Source organism: Delphinapterus leucas, chromosome 3 (assembly GCF_059928025.1).
Source record: "Delphinapterus leucas isolate spDelLeu-1000000601 "Yukka" chromosome 3, BTC_Dleu_Yukka2, whole genome shotgun sequence".
In the NCBI taxonomy this organism is placed as follows: domain Eukaryota; kingdom Metazoa; phylum Chordata; class Mammalia; order Artiodactyla; family Monodontidae; genus Delphinapterus; species Delphinapterus leucas.
This window is the reverse complement of record NC_143131.1, coordinates 62,129,784-62,146,222: the sequence shown is the minus strand read 5'-3', so window position 1 is coordinate 62,146,222 and position 16,439 is coordinate 62,129,784. Positions and strand designations below refer to the sequence as shown.

At 39.0% G+C, this 16,439-nt stretch overlaps 1 protein-coding gene across 2 annotated transcripts in view; it reads right to left on the bottom strand.

Moving 5' to 3' along the window:
- Positions 1-16,439, bottom strand: part of AGGF1 (angiogenic factor with G-patch and FHA domains 1) — a 51,755-nt gene that overhangs the window by 14,154 nt on the left and 21,162 nt on the right. For both annotated transcript variants that reach the window (XM_089909036.1, XM_022594542.3), the window contains exons 6-9: positions 15,640-15,970; positions 14,534-14,645; positions 13,659-13,710; positions 603-704 (exon numbers count right to left, since the gene is read on the bottom strand). In XM_089909036.1, coding sequence (XP_089765162.1) covers positions 603-704; positions 13,659-13,710; positions 14,534-14,645; positions 15,640-15,970 — 597 coding nt within the window. The remainder of the gene's footprint in view (positions 1-602; positions 705-13,658; positions 13,711-14,533; positions 14,646-15,639; positions 15,971-16,439) is intronic.

The following is a 16,439-nucleotide window of genomic DNA, read 5'->3' as shown; positions in this document are numbered from 1 at the left end:
TACCAAAATGAAAAATCACAATCAAAAAGATGAAGTGTTAAGGAGATAGGTACATCATATTTCCCTTTTTCCGTCCTCTCTTGATAATTCGGTTTTATCTCATTTTTGATTCTTATAGACTAAGACCTCCCTCCCTCCCTTCCATATATTATCTTATTATGTGCTAAAGCACTTTGTTACATGTTGGGATAGAAGAGTTAACTAAATAGACATAGCCCCTGCCTTCAAGGAGTTTACAGTTTAACAACATTTCCTTTAACAGTTTAAACACACACACACACACACACACACACACACACACACAAAGGATGGCCCCTAAAGTTGCTATAAGAACATTTACTCTGAATAGCTTTAAAATGCATTTATTTCTAAAAATAAGGCACAGGTACATAATTAGAAGTCAAAACTCAACAGTTAAGTATCCACTTACTGTATACATTTTTTAGCCCTTTCTAAGAATTCCCTTCCATGTTAACACATTTGGGTGAATACCAATCTGAACTAAATGATATGTATAATAACTATGGCCCTGAGGGATAAAAAGTTTCATTTCAGTTTTTTAAAATAATGTGCAAGTATTTAATTAATAAGTATATACTCACTTGAAGAATCTGTTTTCCATTTACAATTGTACCATTTTGACTGCCTTGATCCACAAGGACATAACTTTGTAAGTCGTGATCAAAATAAATTTCTGCATGAAACTTAAAAAAAAAGAAACCAGGTAATTATAAAGTATTATACCTTTTTTTAAACCATAGATAATTTCTCTATGATAAGATGCAATGAACTTTAGTCTCTTAATAATTTAGCTTTTATTATTTTTAATACATTTTTTTCAGAATACAAAAGTATAATAATGCTTCTGGTAGAAATGAGAAGGCTACAGGAGAAAAACTCACCTATAATTCCACCTATAATTACCATTAATAATTTAGTATGTGTCCTACCTTTTCTACTTTTATAATATAGTTGAGATTATACTATATATATAATTTGAAATAATTTTTTCACCTAATATATTTGTTCATGTTATTAAAAATTCTTAATACAAAAGGTGATTTGAAACATTCAAGGCCGACTTCTCAGTTTTTTCCAAATTTTTAATACTCAGAACTAATCACTCCCTTCTGTTCCACAGCACTTTGTTTATATAACAATTAAATTATACAAAGTTTCCGTATATGTGAATGTCACTGTACTGCTTACAATTATCGCTTACATTTATTTTTATTTAATTAATTTAATTTACTTATTTATTCATTTATTTGTTTATTTATTTGGCTGTGTCAGGTCTTAGCTGCAGCATGCAGGATCTTCCTTGAGGCACGCAGATCTTTCGTTGTGGTGTGTGGGCTTGGGCTTCTCTCTAGTTGTGGCGTGTGGGTTTTCTCTCTAGTTGTGGTGCATGGGCTCCAGAGCACTGTGGGCTCCGTAGTTTGCAGCACGCAGGCTCTCTCGTTGAGGTGCTCGGGCTTAGTTGCCCCACAGCATGTGGGATCTTAGTTCCCCAACCAGGGATCGAATCCACATCCCCTGCATTGGAAGGTGGATTCTCTACCACTGGATCACCAAGAAGTCCCTATTGCTTACATTTAGTTTACAGTTTTCTTACCACTTAGTACATAATACAGTACCTCACATATACTGGGCATGTACTCAATACATGCCTATTTAACTGGATATAGAGCTGCAGAAATATTTAACTTTAAATTTCATAAACAATACATTGCTGGTGGGAATGTAAAACGGTGCAGCTGCTTTGTGGGGGGTCTGACAGTTCCTCAAAATGTTAAACAGGGAGCTACCATACGATTCAACAATTCTACTCTGAGGTAGGCATCAAGAGAAATGAAAACATACCTCCAAACAAAAACCTGTACATGAAATGTTCACAGCAGCATTATTCTTAATAACCAAAAAGTGGAAACAATTCAAATGTCCATCAGCTGATGAACAGATAAAAAACACTGTATCTGAACAATGAAGTATTATTTGGCAATAAAAAGAAATGAAGTGCTGATATATGCTACAACATGGATGAATCGTGAAGACATGCTAAATAAGTAAAAAAGCTAGTTACAGGGGTGGGGTCAAGATAGCGTACTAGGAGGACAGGGAATTCGCGTCTCCACACAACTAGGGCACCTAGCAGGCACCGGTGGGGGACAACGGACACCTAAGGGGATGGGAGGAACCCCCAGCAACTGGGTAGGATGTGGGATGTGGGGGGAGTGAAGGGGGAGGAGAAGTGGAGGTGGGACGGAACTGGCACCCCTAAGGGGCGGGTGGGGGAGGGGAAGGAATCCCACGCCCAAAGGGGGAAATTGGGGAACCACTGGGAGGGCAGAGGATCAAAAGGGAGCGTGGCCAGGTTTCCCCTGCCCACTTGGGCCCCCAGGAACCTGTTCAGATCCCAGGCCTGATCCTCTACCCACCGAGGCCCCCTCGAGCCACACGGGTCCTGAGGAAGTGGGAGAGAGGGAAGGGGGAGCAAAAGTAAAGGCCGGACCTAAGGGACAGCACCCCTGAGGGGTGGCTAGGGAGGGGAGGAGTTCCTACACCCAGTAGGACCCACCCATGGTTAGGGGTCCAGAGGCGGGGGAGACCCTGGGGGAGACAGTGGGGGAGGGGCACAAAAGAATGGAAGAGAACGGGGCCAGTGCTTTCCCTGTCCACTTAGGCACTGGGGAGCTTGTTGGGCTCCCAGGCTTAATCCTCTGCCCTCAGAGCCTCCCTCCTGCCTCGCAGAAACCAAGCCCTGTCACCACCCCCGCCACCCAGGGCCCCAGCTCTGCACTCAGAGACACCCTCCAACGCTTGGCCTAAACCCCACCCACACACCCTCACTCAGGGCCCTACCTCCAAACTCCAGAACTCCACACTCCAGAGGCCCTTCTTTCGACATGCTACCTCTCCCCTTCCACGCAGGTCCTAAGCAGAGGCCCCGCCCAATGCCTGAACATGGCCACCTAGGCCCCATCCCATGCTCAAATGTCACCCCCCACCTGCCTAGGTCCCGCCCCACCCTAAATCACACCCCTACCTGTTCCACCCCAGCTTACACTCTGCCCCCATAGCCAAGGTGCATTTTTTTCTTTTTTCCTCTTTTGGATTGGGGTTCTGTTTTACCTTGTTGATTCATTGTTGTTCTTTTATATTTTTATTTTTCCTGATAAATCTCTTATTTTTCTAATTTTATTTTATTCTTTATACTTTGTTATTGTTCTCTCTTTTTGGCTTGTTCCCTGCCCTCCCCCCACTTTTTTTCTTTTTTCTGTTGTGGTGTTATTTTACCTTGTTGCAGTTGTTTCAATTATAGTTTCATTTTTCCTAATATAATTTTTATCTTTCTAATTCAATTTTGTTTTTTATTCTTTGATACTGTACTGCTCCTTTTCTTCTTTCTTTTTATTACCATGCCACGAAGCTTGCAGGATCTTGATTCCTAGCCTGGAGATCAGGTCCGAGCTCTTGCGGTAGGAGCTCTGAGTCCAAACCGCTGCACTAACAGAGAAGCTCAGACCCCAGGGAATATCAATCGGAGTGAGGCCTCCCAGAGGTCCTCATCTCAGCACCAAGACCCAGTTTTATCCAACTGCCTGCAAACTCCAGTACTGGACATCTCAGGGCAAACAACCAGTAAGACAGGAATACAGCACCACTCATCAAGAAAAAAGAAAGAAACGACAAAAAAATACGTTACAGACAAAGAAGCAGGTAAAAACCTACAAGACCAAATAAATGAAGATGAAATAGCTAACCTACCTGAAAAAGAATTCAGAGTAATGACAATAAAGATGATCCAAAATCTCAAAAACAGAATGAAGAAAAGACAAGAAACATTTAACAAGGATCTAGAAAAACTAAACAGCAAACAAACAATGATGAACAACACAATTACTGAAATTAAAAATACGCTAGAAGGAATCAATAACAAAATAACAGTTAAGTGAGCTGGAAGATAAAATGGTGGAAAAAACTGCCAGGGAGCAGAAAAAAGAATAAAAAGAACTGAGGACAGTCTCAGAGACATCTGGTAAAACATTAAACACACCAACATCCAAATTACAGGGGTCCCAGAAGAAGAAGAGAAAAAGAAAGGGTCTGAAAAAATAGTTAGAGATTATAGTTGAAAACTTCCCTAACATGGGAAAGGAAATAGTAAATCAAGTCCAGAAAGCACAGAGAGCCCCATACAGGATAAACCCGAAGAGAAACACATAGAGACACATATTAATCAAACTATCAAAAAATAAATACAAAGAAAAAGTATTAAAAGCAGCAAGGGAGGAGCAACAAATAACATACAAGAGAATCACCATAAGGTTAACAGGTGATCTTTCAGCAGAAACTCTGCAAGCCAGAAGGGAGTGGCAGGACATATTTAAAGTGCTGAAAAGAAAAAATTTACAAACAAGACTACCCAGCAAGGACCTCATTCAGATTTGATGCAGAAATTGAAATGTTTACAGACAAGCAAAAGTTAACGGCATTCAGCACCACCAAACCAGCTTTACAACAAATGCTAAAGGAACTTCTCTAGGAAGGAAACACAAGAGAAGGAAAACACCTACAAAAACAAACTCAAAACAATTAAGAAAATGGTAGTAGGAACATACATATCGATAATTACCTTAAATGTAAATGGATTACATGCTTCAAACAAAAGACACAGACTGGCTGAATGGATACAAAAACAAGACCCGGACATATGCAGTCTACAAGAGACCCACTTCAGACCTAGGGACACATACAGACTGAAAGCAAGGGGATGGAAGAAGACATTCCATGCAAATGGAAATCAAAAGAAAGCTGGAGTAGCAATTCTCATATCAGACAAAATAGACTCTAAAATAAATACTATTACAAGAGACAAAAGAGTATACTACATAATGATCAAAATATCAATCCAAGAAGATATAACAACTGTAAATATTTATGCCCCAACACAGGAGCACCTCAATACATAAAGCAAATGCTAACAGCCATAAAAGGGAAATTGAGAGTAACACAATAATAGGGGATTTTAACACCCCACCTTCACCAATGGACAGATAATCCAAAATGAAAATAAATAATGAAACACAAGCTTTAAATGACACATTAGACAAGATGGACTTAATTGATATTTATAGGACATTCCATCCAAAAACAAAAGAATACACTTTCTTCTCAAGGGCTCATGGAACATTCTCCAGGATAGACCACATCTTGGGTCACAAATGAACCCTTGGTAAATTTAAGAAAATTGAAATCGTATCAAGTATCTGTTCCGACCACAACACTATGAGACTAGATATCAATTACAGGAAAAATACTGTAAAAAATACAAACATATGGAGGCGAAACAATACACTACTAAATAACCAAGAGATCACTGAAGAGATCAAAGAGGAAATAGAAAAATACCTAGAAACAAATGACAATGAAAACACGACGATTCAAAACCTATAGGATGCAGCAAAAACAGTTCTAAGAGGGAAGTTTATAGCAATACAACCCTACCTCAAGAAACAAGAAACATCTCAAATAAACAACCTAAACTTACACCTAAAGCAAATAAGAAAGAAGAACAAAATATCCCCAAAGTTAGCAGAACGAAAGAAATCATAAAGATCAGATCAGAAATAGATGAAAAAGAAATGAAGGAAATGACAGCAGAGATCAAAAAAACCAGAAGCTGGTTCTTTGAGAAGATAAGCAATATTGATAAACCATTAGCCACACTCATCAAGAAAAAAAGGGAGAAGACTCAAATCAACAGAATTAGAAATGAAAAAGGAGAAGTAACAACTGACACTGCAGAAATACAAAGGATCATGAAAGATTACTACAAACAACTATATGCCAATTAAGCGGACAACCAGGAAGAAATAGCCAAATTCTTAGAAAAGCACAACCTCCCGAGACTGAACCGGGAAGAAACATAAAATATAAACAGACCAATCACAAGCACTGATATTGAAACTGTGATTAACAAACAAAAGCACAGGACTAGACGGCCTCTCAGGCGAATTCTATCAAACATTTAGAGAAGAGCTAACACCTATCCTTCTCAAACTCTTCCAAAATATAGCAGAGGGAGGAACACTCCCAAACTCATACTACGAGGCCACCATCACCCTGATATCAAAACCAAACGAAGATGTCACAAAAAAAGAAAACTACAGGCCAATATCACTGAAGAACATAGGTGCAAAGATTCCTCAACAAAATACTAGCAAACAGAATCCAACAGCACATTAAAAGGATCATACACCATGATCAACTGGAGTTTATTCCAGGAATGCAAGGATTCCTCAGTTTAGGCAAATCAATCAGTGTGAAACACTGTATTAACAAAGTGAATGATAAAAACCATACAACAGATTGGGGGAAGATGGCGGAAGAGTAAGACACGGAGATCACCTTCCTCCCCACAGATACACCAGAAATACATCTACACGTGGAACAACTCCTACAGAACACCTACTGAACACTGGCAGAAGACCTCAGACCTCCCAAAAGGCAAGAAACCCCCCACGTACCTGGGTAGGGCAAAAGAAAAAAGAATAAACAGAGACAAAAGGATAGGGACGGAACCTGCACCAGTGGGAGGGAGCTGGAAGGAGGAAAGGTTTTCACACACTAGGAAGCCCCTTCGTGGGCAGAGACTGCGGGTGGCAGAGGGGGGAGCTTCGGAGCCGCGGAGGAGAGCGCAGCAACAGGGGTGCGGAGGGCAAAGGGGAGAGATTCCCACACAGAGGATCAGGGCCGACTGGCACTCACCAGCCCAAGAGGCTTGTCTGCACACCCACCCGGGCGGGTGGGGCTGGGAACTGAGGCTCGGGCTTCGGTCGGAAGCAGGGAGAGGACTGGGGCTGGCGGCGTGAACACAGCCTGCAGGGGATTAGTGCACCACGGCTAGCCAGGAGGGAGTCCGAGGAAAAGTCTGGACCTGCCGAAGAGGCAAGAAACTTTTTCTTCCCTCTGTTTCCTGGTGCGCGAGGAGAGGGAATTAAGAGCGCTGCTTAAAGGAGCTCCAGAGACGGGCGCGAGCCGTGGCTACAAGCACAGACCACAGAGACAGGCATGAGACGCTAAGGCTGCTGCTGCCGCCACCAAGAAGCCTGTGTGCGAGCACAGGTCACTATCCACACCCCCCTTCCGGGGAGCCTGTGCAGCGCGCCACTGCCAGGTTCCCGGGATCCAGGGACAACTCCCCCAGGAAGAACGCATGGAGCGCCTCAGGTTGGTGCAACGTCACGCTGGCCTCTGCCACCGCAGGCTCGCCCCGCACTCCGTTCTCCTCCCTCCCCCCGGCCTGAGTGAGCCAGAGCCCGCTAATCAGCGGCTCCTTTAACCCCGTCCTGTCTGAGCGAAGAACAGACGCCCTCCAGCGACCTACACGCAGAGGCGGGGCCAAATCCAAAGCTGAGCCCCTAGGAGCTGTGAGAAAAAGAAGAAAAAGGGAAGTATCTCCCAGCAGCCTCCGAAGCAGCGGATTAAAGCTCCACAATCAACTGGATGTACCCTGCATCTGTGGAATACATGAATAGACAAAGGATCATTCCAAATTAAGGAGGTGGACTGTGAGAGCAAGATTTATGATTTTTTCCCCTTTTCCTCTTTTTGTGAGTGTGTATGTGTATGCTTCTGTGTGAGATTTTGTCTGTATAGCTTTGCTTCCACCATTTGTCCTAGGGTTCTATCCGTCCGCTTTCTGTTTTTAATTTTTTTTCTTTTTTTTTGCTTAATAATTATTTTTTATTTTAATAACTTTATTATATTTTATCTTACTTTACTTTAACTTCTTTCTTTGTTTTTCCTCCCTCCCTCTCTCCTTTCGTTCTTTCTTTGTTTTTCTTTCTTTCTTTCTTTTTCTTTCTTTCTTTCTCTCTTTCTTTGTTTCTTTCTTTCTTTCTTCTACTAATTCTTTCTTTCTACTTTTTCTCCCTTTTATTCTGAGCCATGTGGATGAAAGGCTCTTGGTGCTGCAGCCAGGAGTCAGTGCTGTGCCTCTGAGGTGGGAGAGCCAACTTCAGGACACTGGTCAACAAGAAACATCCCAGCTCCACATAATATCAAACAGTAAAAATCTCCCAGAGATCTCAGTCTCAACACCAGCACCCAGCTTCACTCAACGACCAGCAAGCTACAGTGCTGGACATCCTATACCAAACAACTAGCAAGACAGGAACACAACCCCACCCATTAGCAGAGAGGCTGCCTAAAATGATAAGTCCACAGACACCCCAAAACACACCACCAGACATGGACCTGCCCACCAGAAAGACAAGATCCAGCCTCATCCACCAGAACACAGGCACTAGTCCCCTCCACCAGGAAGCCTACAAACCCACTGAACCAACCTTAGCCACTGGGGACAGACATCAAAAACAACGGGAACTACGAACCTACAGCCTGCAAAAAGGAGACCCCGAACACAGTAAGATAAGCAAAATGAGAAGACAGAAAAACGCACAGCAGATGAAGGAGCAAGATAAAAAACCCACCAGACCTAACAAATGAAGAGGAAATAGGCAGTCTACCTGAAAAAGAATTCAGAATAATGACAGTAAAGATGATCCAAAATCTTGGAAATAGACAAACTGCAAAAAACATTTAACAAGGACCTAGAAGAACTAAAGATGAAACAAGCAACGATCAACACAATAAATGAAATGAAAAATACTCTAGATGGGATCAATAGCAGAATAACTGAGGCAGAAGAACAGATAAGTGACCTGGAAGATAAAATAGTGGAAATAACTACTGCAGAGCAGAATAAAGAAAAAAAATGAAAAGAACTGAGGACAGTCTCAGAGACCTCTGGGACAACATTAAATGCACCAACATTGGAATTATAGGGGTTCCCGAAGGAGAAGAGAAAAAGAAAGGGACTGAGAAAATATCTGAAGAGAAGATAGTTGAAAACTTCCCTAATATAGGAAAGGAAATAGTTAATCAAGTCCAGGAAGCACAGAAGAGTCCCATACAGGATAAATCCAAGGAGAAACACACCAAGACACATATTAATCAAATTGTCAAAAATTAAATACAAAGAAAACATATTAAAAGCAGCAAGGGAAAAACAACAAATAACACACAAGGGAATCCCCATAAGGTTAACACCTGATCTTTCAGCAGAAACTCTGCAAGCCAGAAGGGAGTGGCAGGACATATTTAAAGTGATGAAGGAGAAAAACCTGCAACCAAGATTACTCTACCCAGCAAGGATCTCATTCAGATTTGATGAAGAAATTAAAACCTTTACAGACAAGCAAAAGCTGAGAGTTCAGCACCAGCAAACCAGCTTTACAACAACTGCTAAAGGAACTTCTCTAGGCAAGAAACACAAGAGAAGGAAAAGACCTAAAATAACGAACCCAAAACAATTAAGAAAATGGGAACAGGAACATACATATCGATAATTACCTTGAATGTAAATGGATTAAATGCTCCCACCAAAAGACACAGATTGGCTGAATGGATATAAAAACAAGACCCATATATATGCTGTCTACAAGAGACCCACTTCAGACCTAGAGACATACAGACTGAAAGTAAGGGGATGGAAAAAGATATTCCATACAAATGGAAACCAAAAGAAAGCTGTAGTAGCAATTCTCATATCAGACAAAATAGACTTTAAAATAAAGACTATTAGAAGAGACAAAGAAGGACGCTACATAATGATCAAGGGATCGATCCAAGAAGAAGATATAACAATTGCAAATGATTATGCACCCAACATAGAAGCACCTCAATACATAAGGCCAATACTAACAGCCATAAAAGGGGAAATCAACAGTAACACATTCATAGTAGGGGACTTTAACACCCTACCTTCACCAATGGACAGATCATCCAAAATGAAAATAAATAAGGAAACACAAGCTTTAAATGATACATTAAAAAAGATGGACTTAATTGATATTTATAAGACATTCCATCCAAAAACAGAATACACATTTTTCTCAAGTGCTCATGGAACATTCCCCAGGATAGATCATAGCTTGGGTCACAAATCAAGCCTTGGTGAATTTAAGAAATTTGAAATTGTATCAAGTATCTTTTGCGACCACAATGCTATGAGACTCGATATCAATTACAGGAAAAGATCTGTAAAAAATAAATACACATGGAGGCTAAACAATACACTACTTAATAACGAAGTGATCACTGAAGAAATCAAAGAGGAAATTAAAAAATACTTAGAAACAAATGACAATGGAGACCAAAAAAATACCTAGAAACAAATGACAATGGAGACACGATGACCCAAAACCTATGGGATGCAGCAAAAGCAGTTCTAAGAGGGAAGTTTATAGCAATACAATCCTACCTTAAGAAATGGGAAACATCTCGAATAAACAACCTAACCTTGAACCTAAAGCAATTAGAGAAAGAAGAACAAAAAGCCCCAAAGTTAGCAGAAGGAAAGAAATCATGAAAATCAGATCAGAAATAAATCAAAAAGCAATGAAGGAAACGATAGCAAAGATCAATAAAATTAAAAGCTGGTTCTTCGAGAAGATAAACAAAATAGATAAACCATTAGCCAGACTCATCAAGAAAAAAGGAGAAGACTCAAATCAATAGAATAAGAAATGAAAAAGGAGAAGTAACAACTGACACTGCAGAAATACAAAAGATCATGAGAGATTACTGCAAGCAACTCTATGCCAATAAAATGGACAACCTGGAAGAAATGGACAAATTCTTAGAAATGCACAACCTGCCAAGACTGAATCAGGAAGAAATAGAAAATATGAACAGACCAATCACAAGCACTGAAATTGAAACTGTGATTAAAAATCTTCCAACAAACAAAAGTCCAGGACCAGATGGCTTCACAGGCGAATTCTATCAAACATTTAGAGAAGAGCTAACACCTATCCTTCTCAAAGTCTTCCAAAATATAGCAGAGCGAGGAACACTCCCAAACTCATTCTACGAGGCCACCATCACCCTGATACAAAAACCAGACAAGGATGTCACAAAGAAAGAAAACTACAGGCCAATATCATTGATGAACACAGATGCAAAAATCCTCAACAAAATACTAGCAAAAGAATCTAACAGCACATTAAACAGATCATACACCATGATCAAGTGGGGTTTATTCCAGGAATGCAAGGATTCTTCAATATATGCAAATCAATGAACGTGACACACCATATTAACAAATTGAAGGAGAAAAACCATATGATCATCTCAATAGATGCAGAGAAAGCTTCTGACACCCATTTATGATAAAAACCCTGCAGAAAGTAGGCATAGAGGGAACTTTCCTCAACATAATAAAGGTCGTATATAACAAACCCACAACCAACATCGTCCTCAATGGTGAAAACCTGAAACCATTTCCACAAAGATCAGGAACAAGACAAGGTTGCCCACTCTCACCACTCTTATTCAACATAGTTTTGGAAGTTTTAGCCACAGCAATCAGAGAAGAAAAGGAAATAAAAGGAATCCAAATCGGAAAAGAAGAAGTAAAGCTGTCACTGTTTGCAGATGACATGACACTATACATAGAGAATCCTAAAGATGCTACCAGAAAACTACTAGAGCTAATCAATGAATTCGGTAAAGTAGCAGGATACAAAATTAATGCACAGAAATCTCTGGCATTACTATATACTAATGATGAAAAATCTGAAAGTGAAATCAAGAAAACACTCCCATTTACCATTGCAACAAAAAAAATAAAATATATAGGAATAAACCTACCTAAGGAGACAAAAGACCTGTATGCAGAAAATTATAAGACACTGATGAAAGAAATTAAAGATGATACAAACAGATGGAGAGATATACCGTGTTCGTGGATTGGAAGAATCAACATTGTGAAAATGACTCTACTACCCAAAGCAATCTATAGATTCAATGCAATCCCTATCAAATTACCACTGGCATTTTTCACAGAACTAGAACAAAAAATTTCACAATTTGTATGGAAACACAAAAGACCCCGAATAGCCAAAGCAATCTTGAGAACGAAAAACAGAGCTGGAAGAATCAGGCTCCCTGACTTCAGACTATACTACAAAGCTACAGTAATCAACACAGTATGGTACTGGCACAAAAACAGAAAGATAGCTCAATGGAACAGGATAGAAAGCCCAGAGATAAACCCATGCACATATGGACACCTTATCTTTGATAAAGGTGGCAGGAATGTACAGTGGAGAAAGGACAGCCTCTTCAATAAGTGGTGCTGGGAAAACTGGACAGGTACATGTAAAAGTATGAGATTAGATCACTCCCTAACACCATACACAAAAATAAGCTCAAAATGGATTAAAGACCTAAATGTAAGGCCAGAAACTATCAAACTCTTAGAGGAAAACATAGGCAGAACACTCTATGACATAAATCACAGCAAGATCCTTTTTGACCTACCTCCTAGAGAAATGGAAATAAAAATAAACAAATGGGACCTAATGAAACTTCAAAGCTTTTGCACAGCAAAGGAAACCATAAACAAGCCAAAAGACAACCCTCAGAATCGGAGAAAATATTTGCAAATGAAGCAACTGACAAAGAATTAATCTCCAAAATTTATAAGCAGCTCATGCAGCTCGATAACAGAAAAACAAACAACCCAATCCAAAAATGGGCAGAAGACCTAAATAGACATTTCTCCAAAGAAGATTACAGATTGCCAACAAACACATGAAAGAATGCTCAACGTCATTAATCATTAGAGAAATGCAAATCAAAACTACAATGAGATATCATCTCACACCAGTCAGAATGGCCATCATCGAAAAATCTAGAAACAATAAATGCTGGAGAGGGTGTGGAGAAAAGGGAACCCTCTTGCACCGTTGGTGGGAATGTAAACTGATACAGCCATTGTGGAGAACAGTATGGAGGTTCCTTAAAAAACTAAAAATAGAACTACCATACAACCCAGCAGTCCCACTACTGGGCATATACCCTGAGAAAAGCATAACTGAAAAAGTGTCATGTACCAAAATGTTCATTGCAGCTCTATTTACAATAGCCCAGAGAATAGCCCGGAGATGGAAACAACGTAAATGTCCATCATCAGATGAATGGATAAAGAAGATGTGGCACATATATACAATGGAATATTACTCAGCCATAAAAAGAAACGAAATTGAGCTATTTGTAATGAGGTGGATAGACCTAGAGTCTGTCATAAAGAGTGAATTACATCAGAAAGAGAAAGACAAATACCATATGCTAACACATATATATGGAATTTAAGAAATAAAAAATGTCATGAAGAACCTAGGGGTAAGACAGGAATAAGACACAGACCTACTAGAGAAGGGACTTGAGGATATGGGGAGGGGGAAGGGTGAGCTGTGACAAAGCGAGAGAGAGGCATGGACATATATACACTACCAAACGTAAGGTAGATAGCTAGTGGGAAGCAGCCGCATAGCACAGGGAGATCAGCTCGGTGCTTTGTGACTGCCTGGAGGGGTGGGATAGGGAGGGTGGGAGGGAGGGAGACGCAAGAGGGAAGAGATATGGGAACATATGTATATGTATTACTGATTCACTTTGTTATAAAGCAGAAACTAACACACGATTGTAAAGCAATTATACCCCAATAAAGATGTTAAAAAAAAAAAATGATGATTTACAAAATCACATCTAGGGGGTTGTAACCGAAAAATCAAAGAGCTTACCTTACTGACACCAACTTCAGGGATTCGGAGAGTATGCTCCATATCTTTTTCTCTGCAGAGTTAAATAAAGTGCCTTTAATTATGTCTGAAGCATACATAATTGTAGCACTTAAAGAATTTTTTTAAAGATAAGTTTTTTTGTTTTAAAAGATAATGTTAAAATGCAACTCTCTCTATCACACTAAATCTGGTTTCTATAATGCTACTCTAATTTCCTTTTTGAAAGAAGGTTCCAGAGTTACTTTTACTCTTTGGTACATCTGTCACAGGCTAGTAAACATCCAGTGAGACAAAATGTCCTTTGTACTCATGTCAATCACTTTTTCCAGACCTGTTGACTGTTTCCACTTCTATTACTACATGTAAAAAAAGTAAACTATTTCTAAGAATTTAAAATTAAAATATCGTATGGAACCTGTTCCATACATTACCTTTCCAGTTTGGAAGAAAGGAAATTATCCTACTCATGATTAAAACCTACCTCTCTACCAAGCTGGCTGAATTATAAAGGGGTAAAGGAAAATAATCAGAGGAGGTCAACAGTGGGTTTAAGTAATTTATACCTAAAAAAAGCAATACAAAAGGTAAGAAAATGACAAAACCTCTGTGGAAGGTATCATATCACCAAGATTTTATCTCTTTACATAGGCAGTCCCCTTTAGGGATAAGGAGGTTATATCTCCAATTGTCTTCCAAAAGCAGGTGACAAAAGGTAGGTGTCAGAATATTTTTTGAGTGGAAAAGGGAGGGACATGGATGTCACTTTTTTCCTATTCAACAAGTACCATGCATATTTAATGATTAACTGCTCAGGAAAAGTACAGTCCACTGGAATAAGACAAATACACAAATATAATAACACTAAACATTTTTACCTTCCAATTGTAGCAGGATTTACAGCTGTAATGATAAAAAGTGATCCTGTCTGCAACACAGGTGATCTAATTACAATTACTCTAATACATGGGGGCCAAATTTTTTCTTCATCTGCCAAAGAAAGAAATGTGTAAATATTAATTCAAATGCTATGGGAAAAAATCAGAAATGCATAGGGATGAGTAGGAGGCATACATAAAGTAAAAATATATTGATAAAAATCTTCATTCTGTTTAAAACAACATTCTTAAATTCTGCTATATCACATACACAGTAAGTAAGGTTTAACAATGTTACCAATTTAAAATGATCAACCTATGGGACTTCCCTGGCGGTCCAGTGGTTAAGACTCCACACTTCCACTGCAGGGGGCACAGGCTTGATCCCCAGTCAGGGAACTAAGATCCCACATGCTGTGCAATGCGGCCAAAAATAAATAAATTTATAAAAAGATCAACCTAAAGATATTCAGCACCAATCACAATTATAAAATAATCAACTCTCTCTTTTTTAAGGTCTTGGAATTTGAAAGTATCCCAAAAAAGCATTTTTACATTAAGTTTGAAAAACTGAGTCTGCCCTTTTTAAGAAAAAATGAAAGGAAACTCCATTAAGAACAAAATAAGCTCATATACACCAATATGAATTCCTGAGTTTTAAAAGTATATCTTTATATCCTCAAGTAAAATAAATATTAGATTTACCATAATACCTATGTAAGCTGAATTCGTGGACTACTCTTTTTAAAGGCAACTGCTTTCCCTCCCTCAATTACAAAAGTGGACAAATATCTAATCCACTAAAATAGACTTTGTACCTACTTTAGGATTAGAAAGTAGGTAACTTGGTTTTGTGTTCTTACTGACTAAGCCATTCAATGCAATGAAACTTCAGGATCCAAGTACTAGTCATTTATTCACATCCTACTGTTGAAAAATAACCAAGCAGTTATAATTTTTAATAATGTCATTAATCTCTTTAAAACAATCAGCTCACTTTTCGGCAGATATATTATATGGGTTAATAACACTTTTAACCGTTTTGCACTTTTACAATGACCACGCTTGGTTATTTATATAAAATTAAGTAATGGCCATTTACTCACCTTCATCTTCAGAATCCTCTGCAGTTACATTGTCTTCACTGGTAATGTCTTCATCATAACTGTCCTCGGTCTGAGAGTCTGTAATTTCACCTTCTTCAGGCTCACTATCAGTCTCTATGATTTTCTCATCTTTAAATGAAGCCGAATTATAAATGTTTTCATTAAGAGGAGATTCTACAGTCTTTGCGCTAACTGGAACAGTATATTTGGGGGGACTCTTTTTGTAATGAATGTCTATTTTGGCCTTCTTTTTCACACTTGCAAAATCTTCTCCCTCACTGCAGCTTATACGTTCAATACTTGATGTTTTTTGATCTTCTGAATTCAAATTCTGGAAAGAGGTGGAAACAGGAGAGAAGACTCTTAAACATGACCATCTTATATTTAATGCTAAATGTTTCAATGAATTAGTGAAGATATATGTACAGTGAAATAGCTATTATCTCTACTGCCTCTTCCTCTCATGTTCCCTTTCCTGGCTAATGATATGACCATCCACTTATCCAAATCATAAGTCTTTGACATCTCCTTAACCACCACTTGAAATCAATTACCAAGTGCTATAGACTATGTTTGAAATTTATCCCAATTTTCTCTCCTTATCTATTTTCAGTGTCTTAACTGTCCCAGTCCAGGCCCTCATCACATATTGCTTGGACATGTGACAGCCTAGAACAATGCTGTCAAAAATAAAATGCAAGTTATATTTTATACTTTAAAATTATCTAGTAGGGCCATTAAAAAGGTAAAAAGAAACCAGTGAAATTCATTTTATCTAACCCAGTACTTACAAAATATTA